The sequence below is a fragment of the Schistocerca piceifrons genome, chromosome X (assembly GCF_021461385.2).
Source record: "Schistocerca piceifrons isolate TAMUIC-IGC-003096 chromosome X, iqSchPice1.1, whole genome shotgun sequence".
NCBI lineage: Eukaryota > Metazoa > Arthropoda > Insecta > Orthoptera > Acrididae > Schistocerca > Schistocerca piceifrons.
The window spans coordinates 491344058-491366915 of record NC_060149.1 but is presented as its reverse complement, the minus strand read 5'-3'; the positions used below and the strand labels follow the sequence as shown (position 1 = coordinate 491366915).

General features: G+C 40.9%; 1 protein-coding gene across 1 annotated transcript in view; it reads left to right on the top strand.

Moving 5' to 3' along the window:
• LOC124722456 (Down syndrome cell adhesion molecule-like protein Dscam2) overlaps nt 1-22203 on the top strand; it is a 56522-nt gene extending 34319 nt beyond the window's left edge. The window contains exon 6 of the mRNA XM_047247614.1: nt 21974-22203. Coding sequence (XP_047103570.1) covers nt 21974-22087 — 114 coding nt within the window. The 3' untranslated portion in view covers nt 22088-22203. The remainder of the gene's footprint in view (nt 1-21973) is intronic.
• Nucleotides 22204-22858: the final 655 nt, after the last annotated feature.

Sequence of the window (22858 nt, the reverse complement as noted above, 5' to 3'; positions counted from 1 at the left end):
GGGAAGCTCTTTACGAGACATGTCCAGCCGCCTTGGTGCAGGTCTTATTACATTTGACGCCAATTTGGGTGACCTGCACGCCAGATGGGGATGAAATGATCATGAGAGAGGAACTGGAGCACTGTAGTTGGAAACAATAAATCACTTGGAAAGCTCAGCCGAGTCTTAATATGGTACCTTCTACCTCTTCCTACTACATTTGGTGTTGCTGTTACATTCGATGGCAGAAGTTTCCACTACATTTGGTGTCAGAACAGTGGATGTCGTCTGTCCAGTACGACATTTGAGCCCACCATCCGCATTACATTCACAAGATGTGGTGAGTTTTGAGCAGTTTTCTTTTGAGTATTGGATGTTTTCTTGCCAGGCCATTTCAGATGTTTTGTATAGGCATATTATTATTTTTTTGTCAGAATAAGTGTTAGTGTGTTTGGGGCAGTAAGACTTTTTTTCATGGCATTGAATTACTTTTGTATTGGTTTGATTATGATGTTACTGAATATGATGATACTGAGGTGTACGGAGTTGGGTTATTCTTGTACTTAAATATTTTGTTTCGGGACTAACTGGCAACAAAAGCAACACAATGGCAGAGTCAGCAATGTGAGGTGTGTCAGAACCAGAAGCAGTACAGATTTTGTTGAAAAAAGTAGCACAATTGACACCAGACAATATGCAGTTGAGAAATGAATTAACACCTAGAAGCGAGTGGGAAACCGCATCTGATCAGTCGTTGTTGCCTAGGGTGCAGGAGATTGATCCAGCTGCCTTGAGTTTGATTATTCCATTTTCTGGAAAGGCATCTGAGGTTGTGTGTTTGTTTGTGTAGGACTTTGAGACTTCAGCGGTGATGAATTGTTGGTCTGATGAACAGTTGCTACAGGTAACCAAGATTAGATTAACAGGTGAAGTAAAAACCTATGTAAGGTGTTCTGAGGCCTTAAGGAAGGCAGGACAGTTTAATCAGTTAAAGGAATGGCTTTTACAAAGGTACAAAAAACAGAATAGTGCTTGTTACTTTAGAGAGAGGTTAAGTACAATGTCAAAGAGACAGAGGGAGATGATGGAGAAATTTGCGGACAGGATAAGGGAAATTAATGAATATACTTATGAGTTGGGTCAGAGCGATGAAGCGAATAGTATTCTGTTGCAGGAGGCCAAGCAATGGGCACTTTATGTATTTTTGAGAGGGTTAGTGGCACATATGTCATGGGAAGTGTGTGAAGGGACTCCGAAAGATTTGTATTCAGCCATTCAGCTGGAAATTCAATGTGAGGAAATAGGTGTGGCAACAGGGGTATGTGAGAGGCAAACAGTGTTAACAATGGATGTGAAATGTTATAAGTGTGGTCGTACATGGCATGTGCAGAGGCAATGTACCCATTCACCAAGGAATAAAGGAAGGAGTGTAAATCCGCAGCAGGGAGGATGGGGAAGTGGAGATAGGAGAGGTGGACAAGCGTTACATGGCAGAGGGGGACCAAGATCCACCTAAGGGAGCTTCTGTTTAATTTCAATGTTACAAAAATGTATGCAGAGGTGGAATGTTTAGTGATAGGATCCATAGGAACTAAAAAGTTTAAGATGTTGTTGGACACAGGGGCACAAGTGTCAATGGCTACTAAAAATATAATGGAATGAAGGAAGCTAGACCCACCACGTTATAGGTTGCGTGGAGTGGGGGATAACGAGGTCACGCCTTTGGGGTCAGTGACAGTTGACTTTCAAATACAGAAAGTCTGATTTAATGCATGCATGGAGGTAGTACAATGGGTAAGCAAGGGCTATGGGATGATCCTAGGAGTAGATTTCTTGCATCAGCATCATGCCAAAATTGACCTTGGACAACAAACTGTGGAACCTGGTGGAATGTTATTTCAGCTAGGGGAAACTGTTGTCAATGCAGAGCTGCCGTGAGGGACATTCAATGTAATAAACAAACAAATTGAACCACGTACATTAGCAGTAGGGCTTAATTCACATGAGTGTGTGTCTAGTGCCATCGGGAAGTTGCTTTGGGTAAGTGTGGAATCAGATCTACCTGTGGGTACAGTATGTGTTACTGAACCGTTGGAGGATAATGAAGTTTTGGGACCATTGGGTTGTTTTGTGAAATGCAGTGTTGTACGCATACAGGAGGGGAATGACGGGCAAGTAGTTCCTATGAACATGGATAACTTTAGTGCTGTAGATGCGAATGTGAGGAAAGGAGTTTTAGTAGCAAATTTGGATGTGCCAGATGATGAAGACTGGTGTTTGAGAGGTATGCAAAGCGATCAACCACTGACTGCTGATAGAACTGCATTGCGTAACAAAATAAAGCATTTGAAAGGAGTAGCAAGAGAGCATATGGCAGAATTATTGTGGGAACTTAAGGATTTGTTTTTTCCACGAGGGCTGTTACCAGCAACTCCATTATTCAACATAGGATACCAACAGGGAATGTAGCACCTGTTTACCATAAACCATACAGAATACTGAGGTATTTGCAGCCGATTGTGGAGGATTACATTGATCAGCAGCTTGCGGACAGTGTTATAGAGCATAGTAATAGATGCTTGAGAGCGGGCATTGTCATTGTGCCTAAAAAATCTATGGATGGAACTAAGAAATACAGGTTCTGTTGTGTCTACCAATACATCAATAATAAGACAGTAATGGATGCATACCCCATTTCCAATATATCGGAGACTTTGAATCACTTAGGACAGTGCCAGTACTTTTCTACAATGGATTTGACAAGTGGTTATTATCAGTTAGAGGTGGCCACAGAGGATCATCCAAAAACTGCTTTCTCTACTCCTGGAGGCCATTACCAGTACATCAGAATGCCATTCGGTTTGAAAAACGCTCCGGCAACATTTCAGAGGTTGCTAGACAGGGTCTTGAGGGGTTTGAAGCCACGGCAGTGTCTTGTCTATTTGGATGACGTTATAGTGTTTTCAAGTAGTGTGGAGCAACATAGACAGTGGTTAACGGAAGTCTTTATGAGGTTAAGAGCAGCTCGTTTGACGTTGAGCCTGGAGAAGTGTCATTTTGCATTAGAGGAAGTAAAATATTTGGGTCATATTGTCAGTAAGGACAGAGTGCAAACAGATCTGAGGTTGGTACAGGCTGTAAGGGATTTTGGGGAACCAAAAAAGAGTTAAGGAAGTGCAGTCATTCATCAGAATTTGCTTTTTCTATCAAAAGTTTGTGAAGGGTTTTGCAGATTTAGCACAGCCTTTGATGCGATTATTACAGAAGGGTGTGAAATTTGAGTGGACAGAAGAGTGTCAGAAAGCGTTTGATGAACTGAAAGAAGTGTTAACATCAAGTCCAGTTCTTGTGTTTCCAGATTCTAAAAAGGAGTTGATACGATGCACTGAAACAAGAATTAGGGTGTGTTCTTAGTCAGGAAATTGATGGAAAAGAACATCCAGTAGCCCGTGTGTCTAGGCAGTCAAATGCAGCAGAGAGGAATTACTCAACAACCGAGAAGGAGATGCTTAGCTTAATCTATGGAATCACATATTTTAAATGTTATTTATATAGGAGAAGATTTCGGGTAGTGATAGATCATACTGCATTGAAGTGGTTGTTGGAGTTGAAGGATCCGTCCACTAGACTCTCTAGATGGGCTGTGAAGCTCAGTGAATTTGACTACGAGGTGGTGCACAAGCCTGGGAAGAAGGAAGCATGGTAATGCGGATGCACTAAGTAGGAAGGTGGCGAAAGTAGAAGTCATAGGTCATGACCTAGCAGTATGGCAAGAATTAGAGGACACAGACAATGGTTGTAAATTGTATCGGACACAGCTATAATTTAATGTGTATGATGGTCTTCTGTGCAGGGAAATGAAGTTATGGCCAAGGGTAGTAGTGCCAGTGAAGTTGAGGGATGAGGTTTTAAAGGAAGCACATGATCACGTGTTATCTGGTCATGGACGGGGTTGAGCGATCAATAGGAGAGTGGCAGAAAGGTATTGGTGGAGAGGTAGGAAAGCAGATGTGGATCAGTATGTCAAGAATTGTATACCATGTGCGCAGAGAGCAGATTTGAGCCAGAAACAGATACAGCTACAACGATTGCCGGAAGCGACATGTCCATTTTCTATGCTGGTGATCAATGTCTTAGGACATTTCAGGCGAACACCATTGTGGAACAGATTTGTTCTGATGATAATAGACTATTTTTTGAGGTATGTGGAGATGGTGGCTATGCCAAATCAACAGGCAGCAATGGCTCCGCAAGCGTTAGTAAACAACTGGATTTTGAACTTTGGTGTACTGGAGACAATAATTACTGACCAAGGGACCAACTGCATGTCAGATTTAATAAAGGAACTGTGTAAATTGTTGAACGTAAAGAAGTTGAGGATGAGTAAATTGCATTCACAGACCAACAAAATGACAGAACGGGTACACAGAACAATTGAGAAGATACTGAGTTTTTATGTGGATTCTCATCACCATCAATGGGACAAGACTTTGAAGCATATTGTGTGCGTGTACAATGCAAAAGTTCATGAGGTATCAAGGGTCATACCAAGTTGTTGCAAGTTAAGCTTCAGCTGCCAACTAGAACAACGATAGCACACATTGGGCGGTTACAGCCATTTATGGGTTGCCCAGATGTGATTCCAGGAATGACACAGGAAGGAAAGAGGAAGAAAGAGAGAGTGAAGAGAGGTGCTAAGCACAGAGAAAACCAGAAAGGTAGAGTACAGCATGAAGTACTGTATGCTTTGTAACCCAGAAAGTAGCAGAGCATTTGTAGTTTTTTTTTTTTTTTTTTTTGTTTTTTTTGTTTTCGTGTCATGTATCATTGGGTTTGCATAGAGTAATTAGGCATTTTATTTTCATATGTAGTATGTATTTTTGAATATAGTCTGCTGTGGACAGCACTAGACCAGATTTAAGTTTTCTAATAGTAAGGAAATATGCCATAGGTGCTGACCGGGGACTGGATCTTTCCGAAGAGGGGAATAATGTAGCTGCACCACCGTTTAGGATAGGGAAAGTTAGTTTAGTGCAATATTCTGAGCACAAGTTACAGCCAGGTGCAGGCTGGATTGCAGTGAGTTATGCATACCAACAGTTGCGAAGTAGAACAGAGGCCACAGGGCCATCAAATTGCCAAAAGAGTATACGCAGCAGTTTTGCATGGCGCAAATCACAGGCAGAAGGGGCCTACTTGCCAACCTAGCATGTTATGAGTATGTGACGCGAAGTGGCGCGTATGGCAAAACAGAGGCACACAGCCACATATAAACAAGATTCTTTCAAGTGTGGCAGCTCTCCTGGATGGTGGGGCAGGCCACACCACCAGCTACACACAGCAGCAGATGGGGCACCAGCACTCAAATCCATGGCGGGTCACTGGTTTGACCCTCTGAGGCCAACGTGGGGTCGGTAGCTAGCCATTGGTGGGCCACTTCATGGCTCGCTATCGCGGGCAGTTGTTCTGGCTTCCAACACATGCCGGAGGCATCCTGAAGGGAGGGCCGCAGATTCAGACTCCGGATCATGGGCGCTTGTTTTCGCTGTGATCTTAGGCATGCTGGCAATAAGCATGCAGCTGGCCACCTGCAGCTCACACTGAGTGGCGCTGAGTCGGCAGGGTCATAGACCGCTGAGTCAACTGCCGGCATCCCGACCACGACGCAACTCCGCTGCCATACAAGGCTGACTCACAGCAGTGTGTGCATGGGTTGCTGAGACAGCCATTCCATGCCAAGGTGTTTCACAGGCAGCAAAGTGGTGTCCTCAGCATTGCAGGGCCCAGTGACGCAGATCTAGAGGAATGGGGGCCCTGTAGTTGGAAACAGTAAATACTTGGAAAGCTCAGACGAGTCTTAATACAGTGCCTTCTACCTCTTCCTGCTGCATTTGGTGTGCTGTTACATTCGGTGGCAGAAGCTGCCACTACAGCAGCTAACATAGAAAACCCTTCTGAAGCAAAACAATTGAGTATGTGACAGTACTCATAAATGATGTTTCATTTACAGCTGTAATGAATAATTGTTCAGATGTAACTACTTTGTAGACGGCCATTAGATATCTAACAGGTGACTAAAATATAAGTGATGCATCATAAGACACTTAGCAAACCTGGCACATTTGAGTAATTATCAGAGGATTTATGGCAGAGATACTGCAAACAGCAAATGCCAGTGTTTTAGAGAGAAGCTGAGTGGATTAGTACAGAAAGCCAGTGAAACTGTCAATGCCTTTCTGATAGAATTCAAAAAATTAATGCACAGATATATAAGTCATCACAAAATCCAGAAGCAGATTGAGTCATGCTTAGAAAAGTAGTAAATAGGACTGTAGACATCTTTCTATGGGGGATTCCTACAGAATTTTAACATTGAGTCTGTATAAACAGTCTGAATGATTTTGCTGCAGCATTTGCTTTGCCATGCACTTGCAGGAAATCAACTTTGTTACACAAGTACACAATGATCAATGAATCTTTGCTTCTGAAAAATATTGTTGTCGGTGTGAGAAGAAAGGACATCTGAAGGTGCAGTGCCACCAGCCACAATATTATAGTTGTGAATGCTTTGGCCACAAGGCACATGAATGTAGAAGCAAGAAACAAGTTAAACAAAGTAAGCAGAAGCAGGCATTACATATAAATGGGAATGTTTAGAGCATCAGTAAACATACCTAGTAGACCATAATACTGCAAACACATGTGCAGAGATGGACTGTGCTTTGATGGGCTTAGTACAGGGCAGGGAACATACATTCCTCGTAGACACTGGTGCATATGTATTGGTCGTTAGTCTGGATCTCGTGGACAGGAGGAGACTTAAGCACTACAAGTTACTGATAACGTGGAGCAGGTCACTGGGGACAACACAGGTAAGCTTTAAGATAGGAACAAAGAGTTTTGTGAGCACATGGAAGTGTTGCCAACCGTGGGACAGGGATATTTCATTATTCCTGGGCTTGACTTCCTGGTTAGGCATTGTGCCAACGTTAATGTTTGGAAGCATACAGTTGAACTTAGTATTAATTCATTTCCAATGGATGTATCAGCTGCAAATGTTTCAATGTCAGAAGGTACATTGACTGTTAAGATGTCACCAACTGAACTCTGAACAAGTGCGTTAAAGATCGCTTCACACAACAAAGTACTGGCAGTTACAGGGAAGCTTATTAGGGTAACCATGAATGTCAACATACTAAAATGAGTACTGTGTGTGGTTGAGCCACTGTCAAACAATGAAGCATTAGATGAAAGACATTGATTTATATTTTATATGCAGGAGCATAGTGTGCATAAGCAACATAAATGGAAAATGGTAAGCCTGGATAATTTTGGGATGGACATAATAGTAGCTACTTTAGAGATTCTCAATGAGGATATCAATAGATCAACAGATGATTCAGCCTCAAGCAAACCATCAGTGCATCTGCACTACACTAAAGTTCATTACTTGAAAAACAGTGAATAGGAAGCCATGGAAACATTGTTACTCAAATACTCAGACATGTTTAACTCAGATGGCCATTACCAGCAACACTCATAACACAACTTCGCATTCCAACAGGTGATAACACACCAGTCTACAGGAAGCCATATAGTACACCAAAACAATTACAACTGCTGATAGATGAATTTATAGACCAACAGCTAACTGAGGGCATTATCAAACATGGCAATACTGTCATTGTACCAAAAAACTCATGGAACCAAGAAGTGTAAAATGTGTTGTGACAACTGTTACCTAAAACACACACACACACACACACACACACACACACACACACACACACACTATAACAGGTGTGTATCCAATCCTGGATTAGACAACTTGGGACAATGTAAGAATTTTCTGACAATGGCTCTTAGAAGTATTTCAAGTTGAGATGATGATGTTTGGTTTGTGGGGCACTCAACTGCGTGGTCATCAGCGCCCGTACAAAGTCTCAATTTTTTTACACAGTCCATCTTTTTTACACGGGCCAATCTAGCCAATGTCACGAATGATGATGATGAGGATGAAATGATGAGGACAACACAAACAGCCAGTCCCTGGGTGAAGAAACTCCCCAACCCGGCAGGGAATCGAACCCGGGACCCCGTGATCCAGAGATAGCAATGCCAGCCACTAGACCATGAGCTGCGGATATCTTTCAAGTTGTTGATAACCACTTCTATCAGACAGGCCTAAAACAGCGTTCACAGCATCCTCAGGTAATTATCAATACTGCAGGATGACATTTGGATTAAAAAATGCTCCTTATATGTTCCAGTGCTTGCTAGACTGAGTACTTTGTGGGCTGAAACCAAAGATATGTATGGTGTATCTTGATGATATAATAATTTTTCAAGAAATATAACTATAGTGAAGAATCATTTTACTCAAACAAAAGTTGATTTTGCATAACCACAGATAACATAACAGTTGCAGTTATTTCTTGACTTGCGTAACTATTACAGTCAGTTTGTAAAGGGATTTGCTGAAATGACACAGCCATTAACTTAGCTACTCCAGAAGGCAGTTAAGTTTCAATGGACAGCAGAATGTTAGGAAGCATTTCAGAAATTGTAGGAAATACTGACCTCAGATTCCATTTTGCTATTGCCTGATTTTGAGAAGGAATTCATACTTTATTGTGATGCTAGTAACAATGCATTGAGTTGTTTTCTGAGTCATAATTACAATTTAAAGGAACACATGGTAGCTTACACATCTAAACAGTTGAACGAGGCTGAGGAAAATTACTCAGCAACAAAAACAGAGATGTTGGCAATAATGTATGAAATTTCTTGTTTTTGTTGCTGTTTGTATGATCATAGATTCAAAGTGATAACAGATCATGCATCCTTGTCTGTTAGCTCTATAAGTCCATTCAACTCAGTTAACATGGTACATACTCATATTGAATGAGTTTGATTATGAAGAGCTTCAAAAGCCAGTAGTAAAGCATACAAACATAGACACTGAGTCAAACAGTAGCTGTATTGCAGGCATTAAGTAAGAGAGAAGCAGATTGGAAAAAAGGCTCAGGCAGCTGACAGTGAATGTTAACTGTTTACAATGCAACCTCTGGAATTCAATATGGTGTTGGACCACCCTTAGCCTTGATGACAGCTTCCACTCTTGCATGCATACATTCAATCAGGTGCTGGAAGGTTTTTTGGGGAATGGCAGCCCATTCTTCATGGAGTTCTGCACTGAGGAGAGGTATTGATGTCAGTCAGTGAGGCCTGGGACGAAATCAGCATTCCAAAACATCCCAAACATGTTCTATAGGTTTCAGGTCAGGCCTCTGTGCAGGGCAATCCATTACAGGGATGTTATTTTCATGTAACCAAATGGTTCAAATGGCTCTGAGCACTATGGGACTTAACATCTATGGTCATCAGTCCCCTAGAACTTAGAACTACTTAAACCTAACTAACCTAAGGACATCACACAACACCCAGCCATCACGAGGCAGAGAAAATCCCTGACCCCGCCGGGAATCGAACCCGGGAACCCGGGCGTGGGAAGCGAGAACGCTACCGCACGACCACGAGATGCGGGCTTCATGTAACCACTCCATCATAGACCGTGCATTATGAACAGTTGCTCGATCGTGTTGAAAGGTGCAATCACCATCCCCGAATTGCTCTTCAACAGTGGGATGCAAGAAGGTGCCTAAGACATCAATGTAGACCTGTGCTGTGATAGTGCTCCACAAAGCAATAAGGGGTGCAAACCCTCTCCTTGAAAAACACGACCACACCATAACACCACCACCTCTGAATTTTACTATTGGCACTACACACACCGTCAGATGATGTTCACCGGGTATTCGCCATACCCACACCCTGCCATCAGATTGCCACATTGTGTACCATTATTCATCACTCCACACAACATTTTTCCACTGTTCAATCATCCAATGTTTATCCTCATTACACCAAGGGAGACGTCGTTTGGCATTTACCGGCATGATGTGTGGCTTATCAGCAGCAACTCGACTATGAAATCCAAGTTTTCTCACCTCTCACCTAACTGTCATAGCGCTTGAAGTGGATCCTGATGCAATTTGGAATTCCTGTGTGATGGTCTAGATAGATGTCTGCCTATTACACATTATGACCCCCTTCAACTGTTGGCGGTCTCTTTCAGTCAACAGACGAGGTTGGCCTGTGTGCTTTTGTGCTGTACGTGTCCCTTCACATTTCCACTTCACTATCACATCAGAAACAGTGGACCTAAGGATGTTTGGGAGTGTGGAAATCTCACATACAGACGTATGACACAAGTGACACCCAGCCACCTGATCATGTTCAAAGTCCGTGAGTTCCGTGGAGCACCCCAATCTGCTCTCTCACCATGTTTAATGACTACTGAAGTCACTGATATGGAGTACCTGGCAGTAGGTGGTAGCACAAGGCACCTAATATGAAAAACGTATGTTTGTGGTGGTGTCTGGATACTTTTGATCACATAGTGTACATAAGAGCTTACTATGCAGAATCACAAAGTGTGGTTGACACATCCTGGTTCCTGCAATCCTCAGAACCAAAGTCTTACAACAGCCATATGACCATGTATTGTCAGGTCTTGGGGTAGGAGGACAACTGATAAGTGAGCTCCAGAAAGGTTTTGATGGAAAACATGGTGTAGTGATGTAGAACAGTATGTCAAATACTGCATCCCATGTGCACTTAAAGGTGATTTAAGTCATCAAAAAATACAGTTACAGGGATTACCAGAAGCTGAAAAACTGTTTCAAATGGTAGGACTCAATATGTTAGGACCTTTCAACAAAACTCCAGTGAGTAACAAATACTGTGACTACTTACTAAGATATCTGTAGTCCATGTCAGCAGAGTGAAGCATTTTAAAGAGGAATTGATGTGTTACAGCAGGTTCTTTCACTATTACCAGATAAGGACACATTGCCATAGGAAGGAGAATATGGACGTAATGTCCCATATGTTGAGATATACATAACGCTAATTGGATTAACATTATTTTTCATTTGCTTGTGTTTTGATCCCATAGATATACACTGATCCAGAGGAGGGAGGGGATTCCTTTTCTCTAAGGTGGTGAACCAATCATGGTATCCAGAAGGATTACCATGGGCATAATACTAATACACTTTTGCAGAGGTGGTACGATTCAGGACCAGCCTCTGAACATGGAGATTCTTCTCTCAAGATAACCAGATGAGCTACTCACAAACCACGAGTGAAGAATTAAATTGACATTCAACAATTGGGATATGAGAAAGGAAGTCAGAAGACTACAGAACGTGTTCATAGAGTTGCACAAAGAGGTGATGAAAGGAGGGATATTAGCAGAAGCTCAAAAAGAGTTAAGGGCTCAAAAGGAGTTAAGGGCTCAATTGCAACAATTGATGCAAGTAGTTCCATGATCATTAGTATGGAAGCCATTAAAATGTTGTTTGGAACAGCAAACAATGTGGACATAGCAAGCTTGAATGACATTATAGGAATCATACAGGGTGTGACAGAAGAGGCAAAAGCAATAGTGGGTTGACACACAGTACAGCTAATTAACACAGAACAAGCGATATCAAATACTACCAGACCAGTGCAGAAATTAACAAGAGAATTAGAGCAGTATACATGGAGCACTATGGATACCCTGAATAGTAATTTACAGGAGGTGCAAAGTACCTAAGTGCACTTGATGAATGGATGGTAGTAGCCAAGTGATTGTATCCACTAGCAGAGAGTTTGGTGGATATGAGGTTTGAAATTGAATTGTTGCAAGAAGCAGTTCATCACATCACCCATGGATAGTTAAGTGTGATGCTGCTAACCCCACATCAATTTCTGATAGGGTTACAACATGCATACAGGGACATTTATGTAGGGTTAAAAACATTTTTCACCCATGTAGCAGAAAAATGTATACCCCTCTTTCATCTCATATCTGTCATTAAATTTAGCACTGACTGAGTGATTCATCCATCACCATACAATTTCTGGTAGTAGGCATAAATGCACCATATCACTGTTTTACAATCCATCTATATACGATTAAGTGAGACACCACCAATAAATGGGTACAAGTAAAGACTCACTAAGTGTTATTGGTCTCAGAATAAAAAGATGCTATCCAAAATTTTCGGGACTGGTGCTGCCAACTGTAAAGTAGGAGTAGTAGATCTTTGCACCGCTAGGTAGTGAGAGCTGCATAACTGATGAGTCAGTGTGCGGAGTGGCATTCAGCTGGGAGAACGTGTCGCGTGTCCACAGTGATTTCCATAATACTCTGTGTTTGGTGTGTGGTGATTTTATGATGGATCCGTGAACAGAAAAGTGCGTGTGTACCAAATTCTGTGCGAATCTTGGGAAAAGTTCTACGGATACAGGATTCATCCCACCCAACCAGACAGTGAATTCCCCTTACTACTGTGATGTTTTGCGATGGCTCTGAGAAAACGAGCGGTGACAATAGCCCGAACTTTGGCATCAAGGGGATTGGCTGCTGCATCACGACAATTCACCCTGTCACACGTCCTTGCTCACCTGGACCCTTTGGGCAAAAAACAACATGGCGCTTGTACCCCACCCACCATACTCACCAGATTTGGCACCTTGTGACTTCGCGCTATTCCCAAAACTGAAACTCAAGTAGAAAGGCCATCGGTTCGACACTCTAGAGAGCATTCAAGAAGCATCACTGGCAGTGATAAACACACTCAAAGAACAGGACTGCCAGGAAACGTTTAACCAGTGGCATAAGCACTGGGATCAGTGTGTACATGCAGATGGGACCTACTTTGAGGGTGATAGTGACCTTTAGTCCAAAGGTAAGGTTTTCAACAGATGGCAGCACCAGTCCCGAAAATTTTGGATAGCAGCTCAAATTACCATTTGTCCAGCCAGAGTAGTTCAGACTGATGAATAGGCATGTGAAATGCAACTATTTCTGCTGGCCGGCGGCCCGAGCGGTTCTAGGCGCTACAGTCTGGAACCACGCAACCGCTACAGTCGCAGGTTCGAATCCTGCCTCGGGCATGGATGTGTGTGATGTCCTTAGGTTAGTTAGGTTTAAGTAGTTCTAAGTTCTAGGGGACTGATGGCCTCAGAAGTTAAGTCCCATAGTGCTCAGAGCCATTTGAACCATTTTGCAACTATTTCTTGGAAAAATGGAAGCTGTGTAAAAGGGGAGTACTATCCCCATGGCCATATTTCCAAAAAATTGGAGATCACTGACATCTACCCCATATTTTCACTACGTACAGTGATTGTCAACTGTTACAGAAACAGAAAATCAATATGGATGACAAATTTAGAATTGTGGAATAGTGTATTAGTAATCAACGGAACACAGTTTCATCTTCCAATTAAGATCAAAGGAACAACAATAATTACCTGGATCAGTGTTGTATTGGCTGGAAGAACTATTATGAATATTATCAGACGCTCCAACATGTAAAGAATATCATGAGAAATGCAAGAAAACATACTAAATGTTGGTGTATCCACGAGTGTTATCCTGACTATATTACTCATTTGTGCAATTTACTTCTGCTTAAAATGCAAAATATCTTGCTTAAATGGATCGCCAATCCATCAAATATCCATGTAATAGATATTTACTAGTGATAAGACTCAGGGATAGGATGTGTAAATTGTATTAGTAGTAGGAAACAGACCAGAAAGTCAATGTAAGTTGGATAATTATGTTAACACAGACTAAGATTAGGAGCCTTACAGCTCAGCTCAAGAAGCAACCAAGGGACTGAACTTTTAGTACAGCCACATGTGACACCTTGCAGACATGGTGGCATAGCTATGCAGCATAAAAAATAGAGGGAAACATTCCACATGCGAAAAATATATTAAAAACAAAGATTCCATGACATACCAAATGGGAAAGCGCTGGTAGATAGACACAATAAAAAAACACACGAACACACACACAGAATTTCAAGCTTTTGCAACCAACGGTTGCTTCATCAGGAAAGAGGGAAGGAGAGGGAAAGACGAAAGGATGTGGGTTTTAAGGGAGAGGGTAAGGAGTCATTCCAACCCCGGGAGCGGAAAGACTTACCTTAGGGGGAAAAAAGGACAGGTATACACTCGCGCACACACACACATATCCATCCACACATATACAGACACAAGCAGACATATTTCGCATAACTTAATAAGAGATGGGACTGATCCACCATGGTACACAAAACACGTCAGAACACTGTTGCAGAAGCAATGAAAAAACCGTGCCAAATTCAGAAGAATGCAAAATCCCCAAGACTGGCTAAGTTTCATGGAAGCTCAAAATTTAGTGCGGATGTCAATGCAAAATGCTTTTAATAGTTCCTGCAATGAAACATTGTCTCAAAATATGGTAGAAAACCCAAAGAGATTCTGGTCATATATAAAGTACACCAGTGGCAAAAAACAGTCAATACCATCACTGCGCAGTGGTGATGGAAATGTTACCGATGATGGTTCCACTAAAGCGAAGTTACCAAATATAGTTTTCCATAATAAGACGAAGTAAATATTCCATAATTCGAAACCAGTACAGCTGTTAGCATGAGTGACATAAAAGTAGATATCTTAGGTGTTGCTAAACAACTCAAATCACTTAAGAAAGGCAAGTCTTCCGGTCCAGATGGTACACCAATCACGTTCCTTTCAGAGTATGCAGACACAATAGTGCCTTTCTTAGCAATCATATACAACCACTCACTTGACAAAGGGTTTGTCCCTAAAGACTGGAAAGTAGCACAGGTCACACCAATATTCAAGAAAGGAAATAGGAGTAACCCATTGAATTACAGACCCATATCACTGACCTCAATTTGCAGTAGGATTTTGGAGCACATACTGTACTCAAACATTATGAATCACCTTGAAGAAAATGACTTATTGATACATAACCAACACGGATTCAGAAAATATCATTCTTGTGCAACACAGCTAGCTCTTTATTCCCATGAAGTAATGAGTGCTGTCGACAAGGGATCTCAGATCGATTCCATATTCCTAGATTTACAGAAGGCTTTTGATACCATTCCTCACAAGTGACTATTAATCAAATTGCATGCATATGAAGTATTGTCTCAGTTATGTCACTGGATTCGTGATTTCCTCTCAGAGAGGTCACAGTTCATAGTGAGAGATGATAAATCATCGAGTAGAACAGAAGTGATATCTGGCATTGTGCAAGTTAGTGTCATGGGCCCTCTGCTGTTCCTGATTTACGTAAATGATCTAGGTAATGATCTGAGCAGCCCCCTTAGATTGTTTGCAGATGACATTGTAATTTAGCATCTAGTAAAATCATCAGATGATCAATTCCAATTAAAAAATGATCTAGAGAAAATTTCTATATGGCGTGAAAAGTGGCAATTGGCATTAAACAAAGAAAAGAACGAGGTCATCCACACTGTTACGAAAAGAAATCTGATAAATTTTGGGTATACGATACACCGCACAAAGCTAAGGGCTGTCAATTGACTAAATACCTAGGAATTACAATCGCAAGCAACTTAAATTGGAAAGACCACATAGGTAATATTGTGGGAAATGTGAAACAAAGACTGCGCTTTGTTGGCAGAACACTTAGAAGATGTGACAAACCCACTAAGGAGACAGCCTACATTACACTTTTCCATCCTCTGCTGGAATATTGCTGCGCAGTGTGGGATCCTTTCCATGTAGGATTGACGGAGTACATCAAAAAAGTGCAAAGACGGGCAGCTCATTTCGTGTTATCGCGTAATAGGGGTGAGAGTGCCACTGATACGATACGTGAGTTGGGGTGGCAGTCACTGAAACAAAGGCGGTTTTCTTTGTGGCAAGATCTATTTACAATATTTCAATCTCCAACTTTCTCTTCCAAATGTGAAAATACTTTGTTGACACCCACCTACATAGGGAGAAATGATCATCATAATAAAATAAGAGAGATCAGAGCTTGAAAGGAAAGATTTAGGTGTTCCTTTTTCCCATGCGCCATTTGAGAGTGGAATGGTAGAAAAGTAGTATGACAATGGTTCAATGAACCCTCTGCCAGGCACTTAAGTGTTAATTGCAGAGTAACCAAGTAGATGTAGATGTAGGTGTAGATGTAGATGCATGCATGTAGGCAGACAAGTGCATGTGTTCACACAAGCACACACATATTTGAAGGGCAATGGTGGCTAACTATTCCTTTTTAACGTCAGTGATAAACCAGCCACCTGCATACAATGAACATTGATAAATAACTGTTTATTATTATTGGACAGACAAGTGGTGTTCATTTTTTCTCCAAACTGTTACATCTACACCTACATACTCGGCAAGCCACTGCATGGTGCATGGTAGAGGGTATATTGTCCACTACTAGTCATTTCCTTTCCTGTTTCACTCGCAAATGGAGCGAGGAAAAATGACTGTTTGCATGCTTCCGTACAAGACCTAATATCTCTTATCTTATCTTTTTGGGTCTTATGTGAAATAGACAATAGTGGAGTAAAATCATTCTGCTGCCAGTTTCAAATGCAGAAGACTGTTATCATCTGACAAAATATAGGCAGCACGTGATAGGGTCACATGTGGGCTTGGAAGCCTGAGTATTTATTGCTGTCCATGTGAAGCAATGACATTATGTTTTGCAATTGATGACCACATGTATCCTCATTTTCTAGGCTCTGGCTTTTCAGCATTCTTTGCTGCACCTCGGTGTCACTATAGTGGCTTTCAGTACTTCAGCTTGTTGCTTTTCTGCGATCTCAGAAGGCTGAAAGGTGTTGTTGTGGAACATTTAGCCATTTTTGCAGCATCATGCTGAGCTGTCAGGATGACATTTTGATCCCTTCTCAGTGAGGTCATGTTACAGAATTAACAATTCAGACTTCTCGCTTGAGCAAAATGAAGCAATAACTTCTGGGATTTGACATATTATTTACAGTATTTGCAGTATGACACATTATTTGTAATATTTGCAGTATTGGTCCTCAACCTGTTCGACATCCTGATTGCTATGTGGCACACTGGCCTGGTTTGATATGGCTTGGTGCTGGCTGGAAAGAACTTTAAAAATTTCTTTCCATTCATCCACGATATCTTTCTGTGGCAGAGATGTCTGTCAGCACATTCTACTGTTGTGTGCTTCATCTATTGCCCTTGCCACAGATGCAGAGAAGACCATTCAATTGTAATACTTAAAACTGAATAAATATTTATCTTGCTAATGCTATTTGGACAATGGCCTTGCCATAGTGGTAACACCAGTTCCTGTTATATCACTGAAGTTAAGCACTGTCGGGCTTGGCTAGCACTTGGATGGGTGCTGGATAGGTAACTGTCCTGTCTGCAAGCGCTGTTGGCAAGCGGGGTGCACTCAGCCCTTATGAGGCAAACTGAGGAGCTACTTGATTGAAAAGTAGCCGCTCTGGTCTCGTAAAGTGACATACAGCCAGGAGAGCAATGTGCTGACCACATGCCCCTCCATATCCGCTTCCAGTGATGCCTGTGGGCTGAGGATCACACAGCAGCCGGTCAGTACTGTTGGGCCTTCCAAAGCATGTTTGGACAGAGTTCAGTTGTTTAATGCTGTTTGATTCATGCACAGAGTGCCAACTGGCTTTCATTTATATTTAGAGAGAATAAGAGTGGTCCTACTACACCTCCCTGGGGCACTCCTGATGACACCATTGTCTCCAATTAACACTCACCATTGAGGACAATGTACTGGGTTCTACTACTTAAGAGGTCTTCAAGCCTTCATATATCTGGGAGCATGATCCATATGCTTGGACTTTCGTTAACACTGTGCAGTGGGCTGCTGTGTCAAATGCTTTCTGGAAATCTAGGAATACGGAATACCCCATCGCCGTCCATCCATGGATTGCAGGATATCACATGAGAAAAGGGCAAGCTGAGTTTAATACAACTGATTTTCTGTCTGTGTGTAATTTATTACACTCAAACTCAGAATAAGTTATGTATAAGAATTCTGCAACAAACCAATGTTAAGGATTTTTTTTCTTTTTCTTTTTGAGCCACAGTCACTTCACTGTGTCTAAACATCAGTTGATGTTTAGATACAGTGATACAGAAATTAAGCTTATGCCTTTGTTTTGGATGTCTTATTTACATCACAGCTTCACTACATTTGCCACACATACTTTTTGTATATTGAATATATGTTCTCGCAGCTACATTTCAGACAATTGGCTTATAAGTACATTCTGATTTACATTTTTTGGCGATAACTTGTGTTTCACATAAGCTGAATGATTTTTGATATCATAACACTTGAAAATGGCCTAAGGCTTAAATTTATATAGTGAAATAAATGTATTAATAGTGTCAGACAGCAGAAATACCATAAGGATATCGGTCTGTAATCATGTGAATTTCATTCTTTTACCCTTCTTACATATGGGAGTCATCAGTGCTTTTTTACAGTCACTTGGGACTTTGTGCTGGGTGAAAGATTCATGGTAAATGCAAGCTAAGTAAGGGGCCAGTGCCTCTGTAAAACTGAAATAGGGTTGTGTCTGGATCTGGTGACTGATTTCTTTCCAACTCTTTTAGGTGCTTCTCTATGCCAGAGGTTCCTATTACTGTCCTCCATGTGGGAGCCTGTGTGACAGTCAAACAACAGTACGTTTGTATGACCTTCGTGCATGAACGATTTCTTAAATGGGAGATTTAAAATGGCAGCTTTCCTTTTGCTATCTTCTATTGCCGCACCAGACTAGTTGAAGAATGAAAGGACATAAGCCTTCAACCCACTTATTGATTTTATGTAGGACCAGAATTTTCTCTGGTTCTTCACTAAATCTTTTGCTACGGTGTGATGGTGAAAATTGTTACACACTTCATGCATCAATCTTCTTACCGACACATGAACATCTACTAACTTGTATTTGTTGACACTTGAGTGTTCTTTATTGATGGCTCTGAGCACTATGGGACTCAACTGCTGAGGTCATTAGTCCCCTAGAACTTAGAACTAGTTAAACCTAACTAACCTAAGGACATCACAAACATCCATGCCCGAGGCAGGATTCGAACCTGCGACCATAGCGATCTGGCGGTTCCAGACTGCAGCGCCTTTAACTGCACGGCCACTTCGGCCGGCGTTCTTTATTGATCCAAGAATGCAACAATCTCTGCTTCCTCAGCATTTTCCAAATTTTATTGTTAACTGTTGGTGGATCTTTTCCATCCTTAATCCATTTATTCAGCGTGTTCTTATCCATGGTGTGATTTACAGTCAGTTTAAACTATGCTCGTAATTCATTTATGGCCATCATATTGGAACTAAATGTTGTTCATTCATTGTCTAAGTGGGATGCTAACAACAGCTTATCTGCTCTTTCCAGCATAACTTACCTCCTAGCCTTCTTGATGGATTTCTTAACTTCAGTAACCATCATTGCTATGATATATTGAGTGCTAATCTCTCTCTCTATACTGACATTGTCAGTAAGAGTAGGCCTGTTTGTAGCTACAATGTCTTAAGTACTTTCACTGCATTTGGAATGTTGAACTAGCTGCTCAAAACTGTTTTTGGAAAATATATTCAATAAGACTTCCTGTCCATACCACCTGCAATGAATCCATAGATGTCCAAGTCCACACGCAGTAGATTAAAGTTGCCTCCAACTATTATCGTATAATCTCAGTTTTTCCCTGCTACTGAGTGTAGACTTTCTTTGAATGATTCTACATCTGTTAAGGCTAAATTAAGTGGCTCATAAAAACATCCTATAATTGATATTAGTTTGCCTAGGGTAACTACTCCTGTCCAGATAACTTCACAGTCAGGCTCAATTTTGACCTTGATAGACATTATATTTTTGTCAACTGAATTGAACACTCTCTCTCCTGTGGCGTCTGATGTGTTGGTCAATATATATTCCATGCTTCACTAAATTTATCAATGCTTTCTACTTCAGGTTACAAGCAGTTGTTAGTTCAGAGAGTAATTTGAAGGTGACAACTTTCCTGGAGGGCATGAAGGTCAGGAACTTTGTTGCAAATACTTTGACAGTTCACTGTTAAAATTGTGACAGTGGAAGTTTCTTTATTTTGTATACCATCTGATTTTTCTCTCTGCATATAGGCTGGTGAGCATTCATCATAAAACCTCAGATTACCACCTAGTCTATATAACCCGCATGTGCACTCCACAAGTAGTCTACTATTAAAGTAGCTGCTTCCTTTGTGTAGTGCACAACTTACCTATCATGTGGAGTCCTACAATTCTTCACCCCATAATGCAGGGCCACAAATCTGCAGCTAAGACCATCACAGAATCAATGGAGTCCTTGGCTGAGGCCCTTCAGTCAGCTCCAAACCAGAGAGTCCCAATCAGTTCTGGGAACCATGCTGCTCATTGTCAGCTCTCCTTGCATCCTGCGAACTTGGTCAGCAGCCTTCATCACTTCCACCAGCCACCCATGCAAACTGAAGATGGCCTCGGAGCATAAGTGCAGGCATCATTGATGCCACCATGAACAACAAGTTGCAAATGACTGCACCCTACACACTTGAGAGCTGCAGGCAGGGTCTCCTCTACATCTCGGATGAGGCCCTCCATCAAACAACAAACAAGCACATGTTGGACTTCTTTCTGACCCTGGACTCTGTCTCCCTAAGGGGTTTCATAATGCACCTAACATTGGACCTCCCGATTACTAGCAAACAACCCCCCCCCCCCCCTCGCCCGCCACCACCAGTGTACCAGCTTGGACTGTGGCATTGTCCACTCACAGGGTGAATGGGTGAAGACAGATAGCCAGCCTCCACATTTCCACATTGACTCTCTGCCTCAAGTGACATGACTGCGTAACATGCTGCCACTCACTCTGCAGTGAGTGTGGCTGCCCTGTGTTGGGCGTACTGGAAGGTGCCTTGGCAGCAGAGCCCATGGACGAAACATGCGACACTTGTGGTGTATCATGCAATACACCAGCTCCACCACCACTACACCCTGAGGCCAGCCTGCAAACAGCTGATCACAGCCATTGGTGGCTTCAGCTGCTCATGAATTGCAGCCAGATCCTCATGCATTTGCTCACAACGTGCATACCCCCTATCTATGCTACTACTACTACTAACTTAAGATTTAAACTATAAAAGCAAATAAAAGATGCTAAATGTGTGATTTGTTGCTCTCCTGGTGCATCAGCAATGGAGGCTGGTGGGTGGCTTCCGTGATGAACAATGACTGGCCATTCAAAAACAATAACAACTACACTATAGAGTGCACAAATGTACACAATACAGTTACTAAAACACAAGACTACTCTCTCAAATGCAAAAACATGGAATGAATTTAAGAATTTATCTATGCAATCACAAAAAAACATGCAAGTAATATAAGAATTAAACTGTGAAAACCAACAGGAATAGCTAAATATGTGACTTCCTACTCTCCTGGTGCATCACCAACAGAGACTGGCACCTGACTGTTGTTTTAACACATTAAAAGCAAATATTTCTGTTAAGTCTAAGACTCAACTACTCAAAAGGAATTTTATGTAGAGACTGATGACATCAGTATTGAATGCTGTAAATTCAAATAGCAAACTGTAAAAAACTAAAGCAAGATTCATTCAAGAATATAATGTCATATTGCCAACTTAAAATTATGGTATTTGTTGTATTAGTCACACTGTTGTAGATGATGCCGAGGACTGAAGAGTAAACATTTCATGGAATAAATGAAAGCAATGATAACATACACCTTAATGACCCACAAATGAATAGTGTATTTGATATTACTGCTAGAAGACATAGACAGTGTATTGCAGGAGTGCATGCATTTTCTACTGTATTATGTAATGAGTTGACAATTTTTTTAGCTCATTACTCCAGTTTGATTCAGCCTTTCACACTCTGCAGTTAAGAAGCAAAAGATAGCTAGTTACCTTTTTATTATTTCAAATAATGTGATCTAATGTTATCCCTCTGGGTAAAAGGCAAATTCTGTTTAATTTAATTTGATTATGTGTTTGCCAATCTATTTTTTATATTTTTACAGTGTGGTAGCAGCACTGAGTCAACATACTCCAGAATTCATAAAGGATTTCAGCATGGAAATGAAACTCCTGAATGGATTCCTTTGCATAATTTGTATCAAGCACACAGATACTAACATCCATCCTTCACAGTTTGCAATATGACTAAGTCATTGAAGAATGCAGTAAAGGAAGCAAGTCAACTACTAAGTGCCTTCTAACTGAAGAAATAAAACACTATTTATAAAGCTTTATGAGGCAGGTGATTTTTTTTTAAATATACGTATATATTTGATGTTGATCTCAGGTTGATGTTTTGTACAAAATCATTCTACTATTAGTGATTGTGACAATAATGTTTCTCTCCACACATAAAAAAATATTTGCATGTAAAATTTATTTTATGCCACTCAGTAAGCCAAAATATGTTATCTTGTGACACTTCATCTACTGTATTAAAATGATGTCAGTCACCTCTAAATAAAAGAATGATGATAAATCTATCAGTATTTCAGAACTTTTAGTGGAGGTAATGGAACCTATACATTTTATTACTTACACTGCAACATTGGAATATTACATACAACTAACTGTTACTCTCTGACTTGACATAACAACTCATGATACTTTTAAGTATTAAATAATGATTAAGAATATATGTTAAATGTTTTATATTACTAACAACTTTGTACAAATTTAAAAATATTTATAAATTATTTAATAAGATTTCATTAAATTGTTTCACCAGAAAAAATAAATGTTGTATAAATGTGAAATGGTGTCTATAAATCTGCTTATATAACATAGTGTAAATTCTTTAACAAGATGTCATTAAATAGTCTCACCAGAAAAATAAATGTTGTATAAATGTGAAGTGGTGTCTATATATCTATTTATATAACATAATG